Source organism: Homarus americanus, unplaced genomic scaffold (genome assembly GCF_018991925.1).
Source record: "Homarus americanus isolate GMGI-L3 unplaced genomic scaffold, GMGI_Hamer_2.0 scaffold24922, whole genome shotgun sequence".
In the NCBI taxonomy this organism is placed as follows: domain Eukaryota; kingdom Metazoa; phylum Arthropoda; class Malacostraca; order Decapoda; family Nephropidae; genus Homarus; species Homarus americanus.
Genome location: NW_024722610.1, coordinates 3,883,763 through 3,897,885, shown reverse-complemented (window position 1 = coordinate 3,897,885; position 14,123 = coordinate 3,883,763). Strand labels below are relative to the sequence as shown.

Here is a 14,123-nt window from a genome sequence, read left to right as displayed (position 1 = left end):
GTTCAAGGAGAAGACTGGGAGGAGCTGTTTATAGCTTAAGACGATGACAAGGAAAATGATTTTGATGGATTTTAATGAAAATATTCAGAAAGACCCTGGCACTGTCAAGGAAAGTGGCTGCTGAAGGCTTCCAGGACATGGCAGAGGACGAGATTAGGGAGCTAATTGAAGAGCACGACACTGAGCTGACCGAGGAGGATCTACAGGAGTTAGTAGACTCAGGCAAGGAAGAGGAAGCGAAAGGGAAAGAGGATGAGGAAGAGGAAGAGCACCAAGAAATAACGTTGGAGAAGTTGGGGGAGATGACCAGGAATATTGAGGCACTGAAAAACCTGGCCTATAGTATGGACCCCTCCATGGTGCGTGCCCTGAAATTCATGCGAGGGATGGATGACGTTTTCGCTCCATACAAAAACATCATGGAAGAAATGAATGAAAGAGACGACAACTCCCCATCACCACGTTCTTTGATCACCGAAGGAGAGATTTAACACCATCAATCACTGGCGGCAGTGAGGAAGCAGCTGAATCCACCGTCGCCCCCACTTCACCACCCGTTATGGAATTGAGTGACGATGAGCCTGATGACCCCCGTCCTGTCGCCGAGGATAGGTACTGTACAGTAAAGTGAAATTTTTATCTCTTTTTTTTAATAGCTTTTCTTGCCATGTTTATTGTTTGTAAAAATGCACAGCACAGTACAGTTCAGTACTGTACATAGGAAGTGGAGGTGCAGTTATTCACAAAACATTTGTGTTTGTTGTCAGCAGTAGTGACGGTGAGGAGGTGGAGGAGGCGGAGGTAGGGAGCGGAGGGAGCGTGTTGGGAGGAGTGGTGACCTTGGACGCGGGAGCAGGGACGAGATGCCAGCCAGTACATTACGGGTGTACTAATTGTTTTTATAGCTATTTTTGCATATTAATATTAAATACTGTACATTACGTTTCAACAAAACTACCATTTATTTCTGAGAACATGGAAATGTAATATTTTTGCTGAAATGATGTACGTATTACAGTGGAAAGTGACGAAAGCAATGACTCGCTTTCTTTCGTTCAAAAGATTTTACCGTAATCGCTTTTCGAATGGTTTTCAGTTGTGGGATTATAAGGCTAATGATAGGATAGAATATTATTGTAATACAGTACGAGTACAACAGTTTTTTAACTGAAAACCATTCGAAAAGCGATTACGGTAAAATCTTTTGAATAACGAAAGAAAGCGAAAGTCATTGTTTTCGTCATAATTTTATCCCACTTTCCACTGTAATATGTTCGTCATTCCAGCAAAAAAATTACATTTCTATATTTATTTCTGAGAATACGTATATTCATTCAGTCACAGTTAAGGTAAAATATACTTGTGATGTAATATTTTAATGAAAATACGGTATCGTAGTTTTCTTTTGTTTCAAATTTAATTAACAAAGATTGATGTTTCAAATGTAATGAACAAAAATTTATGTCCAGTATTTATAAATAAATTTTAATAAATGAATACTTTATGTTTTACATCGTCCTGTGCTTCCATACCATGGATTTGGCTACTTTGGGCTTGCTATGATGACGCAAGAGATCTGCCCTGGCAACTGTACCGACACTCACAGCTGGTGGTGCATTGGTGCATCGTTTCCATTGTTTACTGGTAGTTACTGGTAAATATTTTTCAACCTAACGAAACTATTTCCCTTTTAGAGGTCGACCCCCAATTTTTGCCAAATAATTTGGTCTTAAAAACTCGAACTACAGGTATATATGGTAAATAAGACATAGGGTTTTTTCAGTTTTGGTATCTCTGGCTGGCCGACTGTATGTGTATGTATGTATGTATATATATATATATATATATATATATATATATATATATATATATATATATATATATATATATATTACAACAATGATATTATTAAAAAATATATATTTAGCACAACCCCATCTCCACTGTGTCCGACACACACATTCTTCATAAGTTAAATGGAGCTTCTAGATTTGGCACCACTGTGAAGTAGCTTGTGAGTGGCAGAGTCATCTATGGGTGGTGAATAGCAACTCAATAATCTGCCAGCCAAGTGATTACACTGCCCTATGGCTATTAATCATGGAAGCTCCTGAAGGCAGACAGGACTTTTATACATGACTGTACATAGAATGGTTAAGGACTAATCAAGATGATGTTCAGTAATACCCAAAGTAGGTTGAAAATTATGTTCATTTTTCAATTTTGATGTATCTCTTTTAGAGAAGCAAATCAGACTAAGTGTTAATTTTACCCAATACAGTACCTGTAAAATGAATGACAAAATGAAGAACTGATCTTAAGATCTCATTTTATTCCTAAAACTAAGACAAGCTTTCCCGGGACCATCCTCACTGATCCGGTAATACCTAGTCTTCCACACATGTCCAAGGGAAGAAAGAGAGTTTTGAACTTCCAAGTTCTGAGCTCAGCCAATATCAAGATCCAACCCACATTTTAGGCTAGCCACTCATCACTAGGCACATAAAATGGTTGAAGGACAGCAGTAAAATTACCAATGCTAAAGTGACACTACACCATAAAAGAAAATTAACTTGATTTTAAACACTCGACATTAGAAAAGGATAAACAACATTGTACTTCCTCTATGCAGTCAATAACAGTTAATCTATCATTCATATATAACTTCAAAATAACACAGTAAATATTTAAATCTTGATGCAACTCACCTGTCAAAGCCACCACTATCAAAGTCCAACCCAGGAATAGTTTCTGGTCCAGTAGATTCTGCCTCTTCCACCTTGTCTTCAGGACCCATGCCAGGGATAACTCCTTGTGATGTTAAGCTTGAATTCAGTGGAATATCATCTGAAATAGTAAACTTCAATAAGTTATGCTTTCTTTTCACGCCTTTGGATTTCTGTAGTTACCATTTTCGCTTCAATCATTTGCCATGTTCTTCAGCAGTATCTTTTTTTTACAGGGAATAGCCCAATCAGGCACAAGTCATCAACCCACAAAAGGGCCTGGGGGGGCAAAAATAAGAGTAAAAATAAATTAAAAATAGAAGAGAAAAAGACTACTGTATATTAATTTACACCATGAAGATGCTGGAAATCCAGCTTTTTGAAACGAGACAGATTGTAATAGTATGGAAACACAAAAGAAGGCAGAGCATTCTACAGTTTGGCTGTGTGAGGAAAGAAAGATGTACTATAATGAGTTATTCTAGTGTGACCGACATCCACACAGAAACGGTGGGCACCGCGGGCAAGACAAGTGTTACGAGCCCACGGCCTTGCCGGCAGTACACAGGATGCCAAATCCACCGAACATTGCCCATCAAAATACCTGTAAAAGAGAGAGTGAAGCAACATTGCGGCAAAGAGAAAGGGAAGAGAGATTATAAACTAAAGGAGGAGAGTTAATAAGATGAAATGCCTTGGATTCCACCCTATCTAACAGTTGCACAGAAGAAGAGCCACCCCAGATATGAGAACAGTACTCCAAGTTAGGATGAATAAATCCCTTATAAAGTTGAAGCAACTGCTCAGGAGTGAAGTAGCTGTGGCATATGTACAGCATTCCCAGCTTTTGGGAGGCAGCTTTAGCAATATTGTGGATGTGTGACCATCCACATAATTTTGCAAGCTAACTTACAAATTACATAAATAAGTCTCCGGGATAGATCCAAGGGTTTTAAGAAGATTACCAAACAAAAACAAAAAATTATCTGTACAGTATTATGCATTTATAAGCAATAATTAGCCTTTCGTCAATTAAATGGTTATATTTGTCAGTTGGTTGAAGTGGAAATCACTGTCAGAAAGAACGGAGTGATTTTCTAGCTAAACCTATTGCCATGTTAATGTACAGTACAGTATAAGGCATTTTGGGGGTCTAAAACTGCACCCTAAACTGACAGCTGAGGGCTGACTTTACGATCATCCATCCCAGCCTATCATAAATTTCACTAACTAAAGGAAATTTGGCTAAAAGGTTCACTCTCTAGAGGCAGGGGGTGTTTTACATGTTTGTCAACCTAGCCAATTCACACTTAACACAATCATATTGGATCTCCATCTTGATTTCAGGTCCAATTTGCTATTTTGTATTTACTTCCCAGCTGACTAACCCTAAACCAGGGTGAGGAGGGAGGGTGTGTGAGCTGCCTGCCAGTGGGTTAATTAGTACATAGGATTTCAGGATCAATCCTCATTTTCTAGCTTAATATCCTGCACAGGTTGTTCTTGTTAACAACAGCTAGCTAGAAAAATAGGAATAGGTGGTATTGTCACAGCTCCCCCAATGTCAAAGACAGCAATGGAGAGTCAGAGGGAAAATGCAGAAGAATGTGATGTCCAGGATATCACGAAACCTTATGACCCAATAAGGATAAAAGAGTTAGCCTAACTGCCACATTCCCAGTTGAACACAGAAAGAAGGTAAGGTGCCACACCAAAATGCCCTGAGGCCATATGTTCAATTAAACTTGATAAAATTTTTAATTGGGATCCCATAAGTCGTTGAATCATGTTGGAAATAATGCCATTGCAAAGATTCAGACCAAAAGACCACTTGGTGAAGGGTATCAAGCTTGAAAAAGGAGAGGTCAAATTTTATTTTATCATAGGAGTGTTCCCACTTTCTGTTCCAGACATAATAAAATGGGGGACTGCATTTACCACTGAGTTCATTGTGTAATCGCAGAGGCATTGAAAATGATTGGCCATATTTCTAGAAATTAATTATCTTACTGGCTTTTCAGCTATGAATGTAAGAGTACAATCATAAATACAGCATATTAATATAATAATTTTAATACATTTGTTCTGCCTTCTCCAAATGAACTGGATACCTCCTGATTAAAATTTCATATTCCCTGATGCCAAGCTTTGTTAAAGGCTTTTAAGATTTCCAAGGTAACAAGATTAAATTAAAACTGAGCTAAAGACCTACCAATATCCATTGAGTCATCAGCAAGTACGCCAGCAGGTAATGTATTCAAGTTGTACTTGTCTCTCATTTTGTCACCAGGCCGATTTCTTGTCCAGAATTTTGAGGTGTGATCATTGGAACCAGAGCACAGAATGTGGCCAAGAGGATGCCAAGCCAAATCCCATATAATGCCATCATGGGCAGACTCAATAGCACCAACTTCCTTATCATTCCTGATGAAGAAATAATAACCCATTAAAATTCAATATGATTCAAATAAGTCCAATAAACACTCTTTCATACTATACTGTAGGAAGGCAAGAACAGAATCCCCTCTAAGTCTATCCTAGCACTTCTCTGTACACACCATCACAATTACACCTCTCTTGTTCAAAAACTTTTTACTATATTATTGTATCTCATTCTTAGTCTCGCTCATGAGTTACATCATTTTCACCTGAATAATATCTACATGTACAGTAAACCCTTGCTATTTGCGGCAATTAGGTTCCAAGGAATGGCGCGAATTGGCAAAACCATGAATAGCAACTTATACTACCTTAATGCACTACTGTATACCTATACTGCGTATGAGAGACTTAAGTCACCCATATTACTCTCCTTCATATGTGGAAGTTTGGAGCTTGGTGAGGAGTTCTGTACAGTAGAATAGAATATGGTTACTGAAGCATAAAGAGATCATAAGGATCACTGTTGGAAGAGGGTAATGCAGTAGTGGTTGATGGAGAGACTGATGGTGGAGAGGCTGACGGTGGAGAGGCGAGGAGGCGGGTGTTGGGGTGGCACGTGGTGAGGAGCAGGGTGGTGGGGTGGGTGGTGGAGCGGAGGCAGCAGTTGACTCAGAGATGAATCAGCTGGGTAAACGGCTGGTTCTTTCTTGAAACACACCGTGATTGGTAGTTGTTTCCCTTTGGCTTTGAGGTCTCTAAATGTTTCACTCCACAAGCTTCACTAGCACTGACACAAGGCAGTCTTTTAGGGGCCATTTCACACAAACACTAAAGTTTTCAGTACAGCACAAGAGATGTTGCATTGCAGGTAATGGTTGAGTGCAAACAAAGGTAGAGGAGTGAGAGGAGATGCTGCGGGCGTGTGGGGGTGACTTGTTGCGCTGCGGGTTTATCACAAAGTCGAAATCACGAATCACAAACTCGCAAATAGCAAGGGTTTACTGTACCGTACTGAGTTTACCATTCTATTTCCATCCATCTTTTCCTTATAAGCACTCCATAAATCATTTCAGCCTTCACTTTTTTAGCACCTCCTTCTCTTTTCTTTAAACTGAGCTCCTCTCATAGTTCTGCTTCTCTGTGTCCATTCTAATTCACTCCATAACCATGTCTTACATAAACTCATTTTATCATTCTTCAAGTCAATCAGTATTACTCAAGAATCAGAATAGATTAACTATATATTTTGGCAAACTGCCACACTTTTGCCTATCAGAACTCTATCTAATACAGTATCATAACATTCATTCCTTTACCCTCATTTCCAATACTTTTCAGATACTTACTAGTACACTGAACCCTTTTCCACTGAGTCAACAATACTGCTTCAGTCACTAGACCATATGCTTGAAACACTTCTTCAGTCATAGCTATCTAAAATTAGGGTTCTTACTCCAACCTCTTTAGTTCCATTACAATTTCAAACCCCACTGCTCCATCTATTTCTCTATCTCACACACTGAATATAACTTATATCCCTAAAGTTTTATAATCACATCTGACATCTTTCCTCCTGCACAGTGGTTCGATCACTGCATTCACCCAATCCTTATGTTCTTTACCTTCCCCCTAGGCTTTCACACACATTGCATGAACAGATTTATGAACCATTACAACCCACAGTCATATTTTCCTTTCTCTACCACCTTCATTGCTTGCTCATCCACAATATTCCTCTGTGGTGATATTCTCTCATGCCTCATAGAATACTTCCTTTCTTGCCCTGTGGTAATAATCTCACTCCTTTTATTCTTTGACAATAAATTCACTATAAAATATTTTTCCATCTCTTACATACAACCCTGACTTTATCATTACTTACCATTTACATCTAATTCATTTTACTTTTCCTCGCTGTTTCTACACGTTATACAGAAATGTGTTTTACTTACAAATGAATGGACAAAAGGGGTCTAAGCCATGATCATCAACATCATCACCTTTTTTTATAGTAATTTTCCTTGAGTTGTAATACAGAACTTTAACATCAACAGTAAGTTTAATAGTAAGAAAACAGTATTACTTAATGTATGATATAATATTATGTAAATATAAGTAATATCTTCATTAGCCGGAATCCCTCAAACCCAGAACTCACCCAACAGCCTGAATTGAAATTTTCTCGGAAAATCATTCCCAAAGCCAGAATTTTCTGGATAATTACAGTTTTCAGAACGATTATCCAGGGGGCACATTCTCTGGAATATTCCGCTAAAATTTTCCCGAAACCCGGAAAATTCCAAGGATGGATGATTTTTTTTCCGGATTTGAGATATGAAAATCAGGCGCATTTTCCGGAAATTCCCCAAAAAAATTTCTGGTAGCCAGAAAATTCCGGGGATGAGGAATATTTTTATGGCTTTGAGAAAGTTGTCCCGTTACCCGGTAATCCTCATTCCCGGAAGTGCTTTGCACCAATTGTTCCGGATAATGGAGACATCACTTGTACAATCTTTAACTTCACATACCATCTAAAATTTTACCAACACCAAGTCTTAAGCAATACAGCAAGGAAGTGAGTTGAAAGGTGAAAGATCTGATGAATGAATACTCACAGAAATCGATTAAAGTTGAATATTGTGTGTATTTGAAACCATATATTGATTGTAAAAATTATATAACAGACGTAAGTACTATAAGAAAATACCATTAAAATTTAAAAATACCCACCCAACATGCCAGAAGAGTATAGAGCCATCAGAGCCCCCACTAGCAAACAGACCCTCATGATGGGGATGCCAGCCAATGCACGAAGCTTCCTTTTTGTGACCTCGAAAGACCTAGAAAATGTCAATGGTTGATTAAATTTTGTTACTGCCAAACAGAAACGGAATTTATGTACTCCTAACATGTCACCTTCTCTGGTAAACTATATTCTCATCACAATAAATGTTCTTATTTATTTATTTTCTTTTTACTTAATGGCCACCCACTAGAGGTGACCATGAAAGGGAGAGGCTAACTTGGTAAAGGTGGAGTTGATGACTACCATCAGAAAGAGTTGTTCAATTTTGTAAATTTGTTTCCACAGATGTTATTTGGATGATAGAAATTAATAAAAACAATACAACAATGCACAGAAACTAATAGAACCTGACCTAACCAACTAAAGAATCTTACCTAACCTTACCTAACTTTCTAGCCAGGGGGACCCCCCCCCTCCCCCCAGCAAAATTAAACAGAAAGTACAGTAAACGATCATTTTACCGCCGATTGTTTATCTCAGCCAGGGCTTTACCATGTTTTATTAACTGAAACCAAAACTACTATTTAACCACATAAAACACCTGTTAAGCGTGTCTGGAAGATAATTCATTTTAAAATTTCCCGCTGCAGTTTGTACAAGAATTAGTGGGCAAGGGGTGAAAGCGACGATAGCGATCACACTCACTGTCCAATGTTGTATGTGGATCTAGGCTACTCGCTTTCATCTTGTAGTGTACTATTGCATATTGTATGATGATTTTATAGGTTACGAGTTACGTAAGATTATTGCGCATTGCATGATTTGACTCGATAAATCTTTGTCATGTTCTTTGATAATATTCCCTCTAGTACATTTAGTATTAAACAAAATATGTTGAACCAATGTGAAAAATGTATGATAATTTAACTCAATAAATTCGTCTATATAAACTATAAAATCAGTATGTTATAGAAATAAAAGTAATGTATATACTGTACAGTAATTCCAAGATTCGACCTTATGTTTGTGTTTGACAACCTTACATTCCGTGCGCTGCTGTCACCCACACGGAGTGCGAATCAGCTGTTCAGTCGACAACCACACACACTTTAATGCAATAGATAGCTTTATGTACGTTGGCTTGGTAAATTAACATTAGTCACAAATGTATCATTTTTATCTTCTATTAAGTTTTTAATTTTTAACTGCCAAAATTTTTTCGAGATATTTGGTAGACATAAGTAAAATAAGAAATGTGGCAACTTTGCCATGGGCAGCCAGCAGCACGGACTGTGATTGGAGAAATTCAAGCCATTTATTGGAAGTTGTTTTAAGATGCACAGAATAGCTAACATGTTAGCTTTTCCGGACTGTCATTAAAAAATACGACATTGTACCATATCTTGGGAATAGCTGTTGCACAACACAGTCTTCAGAAAACAATAAAATTAGGATAACTGTTATTTGGACATAATACAGAAAGAAATAGTGAAGAAAATACATTAAAAATTATGGAAAGAAAGAAAAAAAAGAAAAAAAAGTCAATTAGTCAACAATAAATAAGAATAAAAAAAAATTTGGCCCGTTGTAAAGGAAATTTCTCCCGGACTCTGAAACCACACGTAACAAGCAGCTGTACACTTCTTCTCTCGCGGCTAGGTGTTCACATATTTGTACACGAAATATGACGAATTTCAGGTTCATTATGTATTAATTTTTCCACTTACAGAACTGTAATCAAATTGTTCACCCTTATTTATAGTATCTTATGAGTAGTGATATTAAGGATTCAAACAGATTTGAGTAATTATCAATATTTTTGCACCAAACTCACTAACGGTTAATGAAATAGGACCACGCTCACTTAAAAATAGGTGGAGCCAAAACTGGTTTCAACTAGGCGCAAACCTTTTCAAATCTTTCACGCCTTACGCTTTGTTTTAGGTCCTATCCAATATACTACCGTATATAGAATTATTTTCATTATTATATCACAGTTTTTTATTGCCTTACATGCCCCCAACTCTTCAATATTAATCAAAATATTCTCCATAAGCGGCCATGATCCGTGTATTTTCAGTGGGAGAATCGCTGATTGGTTGTTAGCTATTTGGGCCGCTTGGACGCTAGAGAAGGTTAATGCCTGATCGAGGTGTTAGCGTTTTCCTTTTAAAGTGTCATGCTCACAACTCAAAAGCATCGTCTGCGCATACAGAACAGCTAACACGTTAGCCATTCCGTGCATCGAAAACGCCTTTACTTTGCTTATACATAAATATTTATGGCACTTGATGCAGCTACTAAATTTTAGTATTTTAAAACATACAAGCCTGAAAACAATACTGTATGCTTGTATTATAAATACCAAAATTCCAAGTGTATCAAGTGCCATAAATATTTGTAAGCAAGGTAATTGGGCACACGTGACCCAGCCACACAGCTCATGAACCTTGCCAGCCATGACATTAACACCACCAGTTTACACCCCTGACAGACAGACATTTATTGAGTTATATGCCTGAAAGATATTATAGTTAGCCACTAAAAAAGCAGGAATAGAATGGAATGATAATGGTGGTGATACACAGCCCTCACATATAGTTTTGTTAGTACTATAGCTCGTTAAAAAAAATTTCTCCTGGGGGAGGAACCCCAACCGTGGTTAGGGCTTAACCCCTCAAGCATGGTAAAATGAGTGTCTACTGTATTTACAGTACAGTACTTTCATATCTGGTACCAATGAAAGCAACTTTCTTGAAGTGGCATGGTATAATTTAAAAAAATTTTGGACTCGAGGGTATGCTTGAACTGAGTGGCTTGGTTGTTGCACAGAAATAAACAAGGAGCAGATGACAACATGCAATGACACGGCAGAATTTTTAGTGGAATTTTTACGGCAAACAATTAATTTCTTCACGTATAAAGGACGTAGTCATCATTTTACTGTCATATGATCAGTTTTTCACTGTTTTTTACCCAGCAATTTCCCTCATATTTCATACCCTGCCCACTACACATGATTTACGATCATAGATAGATGAAATCTAAAAAAATAAAAATACTAATAATTAAAATAAAAAGTTGTCATATCGTTTTTATTAAACAGGTATCCGTCGTTTAGTGATCATTCACTTTGTGATAATTCGGTTTAGCGATTTAAATTTTTTAATGCCCTTTGTTGTTTAAAAATCTGTAATTGTTCAGTTTAGCGATCTTCAAATCACTGGGAAAAATCTGGGAAGGAAGTCGAAAAAATTGGGATTCTGTACAGTACTGTAAGTGGGCATCTCTACTGTCACACAATACCCCTATTGTACAAGGTTTAGGGCAAAGATTAACATCCGCTAAGGTAAGGGACACCATGTTTAGGGTGTATATCTACAGTAATTTATACTGTATGTCCATGAAAATTATAAAATTCACACAAATCTTGTACATAGTGAAAATATATGTAATTTGTCATTATTTTGGGTTCAGTATCAGCACAACATTGTGCAGTGGCAGGATTGTGATAGTGTATATGTGATAACCCTGTACTGTACTGTATAAATTTGTGCCTTACCTGATAGAATATATAAAGGGCAGACCCAGAAAAATTGCCTCAGTGAATAATATCTCCATATTTGACTACAATAAATAGTCAAATACGTGTAGAAATATGTAAATGTAAGTTATTTTAATTTTATGTAAGTGATACCTGAAACTCACCATGACATGTTTGCTGTGGAGCAGCGGCCTCTGCTAATCTCATTCCATTTAGAATTGCCACATATAAGTAAATAAAAAAAATATGTTTGAATCCCATTTTCTACTCACCAGTATTAAATAATCATGAGTCTAATATAAAAAAAAGAGGAAGTAACAAAATAAAGTTATGCAAAATAAATGCCAAGTGTGATATGTCTCCCGGCCCACTCCGAGATCGTGGCAACATTGGGTTTTCAAGGCTGACGCTGATGCACTTGGCAAGGGAGAAGATATATAAAATACTTATGATTAAACTAACCTGAATTTTAGAAATTATTTGAGAAATCATTATCTAGCCTTCCCAGCAAAGAACACAGTCCATGCCGTCACTACACTAGTGTTTACAGCCTGTCTTTAAATGCTGCGTTCTGTGCTTTAATATATTATTCCATATATTATTGATCACTGTGCATCGCTGTTATTGTTGTGACTTTGATGTGTTACAGCAATGAGTACTGTACAGACGGTTCATTATCCTGTACTACAGTAAACCCTTGATAACTCGGCATCGATATCACGGAATGTCATATAATTTGGCACAGAGATGGTCTCAGAATTTATGATAAAATAACTCTGGCAAAGTCGAGTTATATAAAATTATCTGGGAAAATCTTGGCGTAATTGGCTGTGTGGGTAACGCTCGCCACACTCCAAGCTTGGTCAGTCTGGTGTTTGTTATTGTTGTGGTCGGGTGCACGCTAGCTCACTTCACAAAGTATATGGATGCTTGAAGGGAGTGTACTGTAGCACTCCAATATTTTTGGAACTATGTACAGTAGCTAAAACAACTATCTGTGCAGGTGGGGGTCGATATGCTCGAAAATTTTACGTGTGACTAGTGACAGCCCTCATATACCTAAATTTATCGACCATGGTCTCATTTTGTTTCCCACAAAGTATGCACAGATAGTTGTTTTAGCTTCTGTACATGTACTATACATTGCACCATTGAGTATCTAGGGCACCAGAATAAATATTCAGCACTCCTGGTAAAATTTGGTTCCGACAGTACTAACCCATTAACACCCAACAACCTCCCCCATTCATGTCAGGTCAGCTACTATATGAAAAACAGCTCCACAATTATGGTAAATCCAATGTCATAGACTTTATTTAATCTACAGTGCAATTCATTTTATCCAAATTCCAAATCTCGGAATCTTACAGGTATCCCAACTATGTCCCCTCTGATAAAAATTCAAATTTAGTCCAACAATCCAAATGCAAATGATGTCATTTATTCGTGTGTCTGACACCAGTAGCGCTCTAAATGCTTTAAAAAAAAATTGCTATGATAAACAATAAAATTGATACATAGTATATATCATAAAATACAATAGCATATGTTATATGTACAAAAAATAGCTGTTCCCACACTCAAACCATCATCTAAGCAATGCCATATAGTTCAGCCAGGCAGTCAACCAGCTGCCTGAGGTGTGTGTGTGTTTTGTTTTTTTGTTTTTACGGGAATTAGCCCACCCGGGCACAGGTCAAATGACCCACAATGGGGCCTGGGGGGCAAAAAAAAAAAGAACAGAAAGAAATTGAAAATAGAGAACAAAAAGGTTATATTGTGTTAATCTACACCACGAAGATGCCGGAAGGCCAGCTTTTTAAAGTGAGAAAGATTGTATGAGTATGGAAACACAGAAGAAGGCAGAACATTCCACAGTTTGGCTGTGTGAGGAAAGAAGGATGTACTATAACAGGTTATTCTAGAGTGACCGACATCCACAGAGAAATGGTGGGCACTGCAGGCAAGATGTGTGTTACGAGCCCACGGCCTTGCCGGCGGTACACAGGATGCCAAATCCACTGAACATTGCCAGTTAAAGTACCTGTAAAAGAAAGAGAGAGAGAGAGAGAGAGAGTGAAGCAACATTGCGATGAAGAGAAAGGGAAGAAAGATTGTCAACTAAAGGAGAAGAGTTAATAAGACGAAATGCCTTTGATTCCACCCTATCTAACAGTTGGACAGAAGAGCCACCCCAGATATAAAAGCAGTACTCCAAGTAAGGGCGAAGCTTTCAGGAGGCAGCTTTAGCAATGTTGAGGATGTGTGACTTCCATGACATAAAGGAGAAAATGGTGAGGCCTAGCATATCTATTTTAGAATTTGGCAGAATGATTGTGTCCTCAAATGTAATTCGTGGGAGATCATCTAATTTGGAAAGTGTAATTGGTAAATACTGAGTTTTATTACTATTGAATTTAACCAAGTTTCTACCTCCCCATTTGGAGATGCTGCACAGATCCACATTGACAGATGTAATGATATCAGCTCTAGAAATAGATCTAGTTGGAGAGTTAGGGGAAGGGGAAAATGTGAAGAAGAGCGAAGAGTAGAATCATCAGCGTAAGAATGGATAGAATTAGTCGTAGTGTGAAGTAAATAATTGATAAAAAGAAGGAAGAGAGTAGGTGAAAGAACAGAACCATGTGGGACACTAGTGGTAGAGAAAGAGCGAGAGATTGATCCTTCGATAACAACTGCCATTGGACGGTTCTCAAGGAAGCTA

The 14,123-nt window shown here is 37.7% G+C and overlaps 1 protein-coding gene across 1 annotated transcript in view; it reads right to left on the bottom strand.

Moving 5' to 3' along the window:
• The window catches only part of LOC121862899, a 79,467-nt gene that overhangs the window by 11,154 nt on the left and 54,190 nt on the right, over positions 1 to 14,123 (bottom strand). The window contains exons 8-10 of the mRNA XM_042361299.1: positions 7,839 to 7,948; positions 4,939 to 5,150; positions 2,709 to 2,847 (exon numbers count right to left, since the gene is read on the bottom strand). Coding sequence (XP_042217233.1) covers positions 2,709 to 2,847; positions 4,939 to 5,150; positions 7,839 to 7,948 — 461 coding nt within the window. The remainder of the gene's footprint in view (positions 1 to 2,708; positions 2,848 to 4,938; positions 5,151 to 7,838; positions 7,949 to 14,123) is intronic.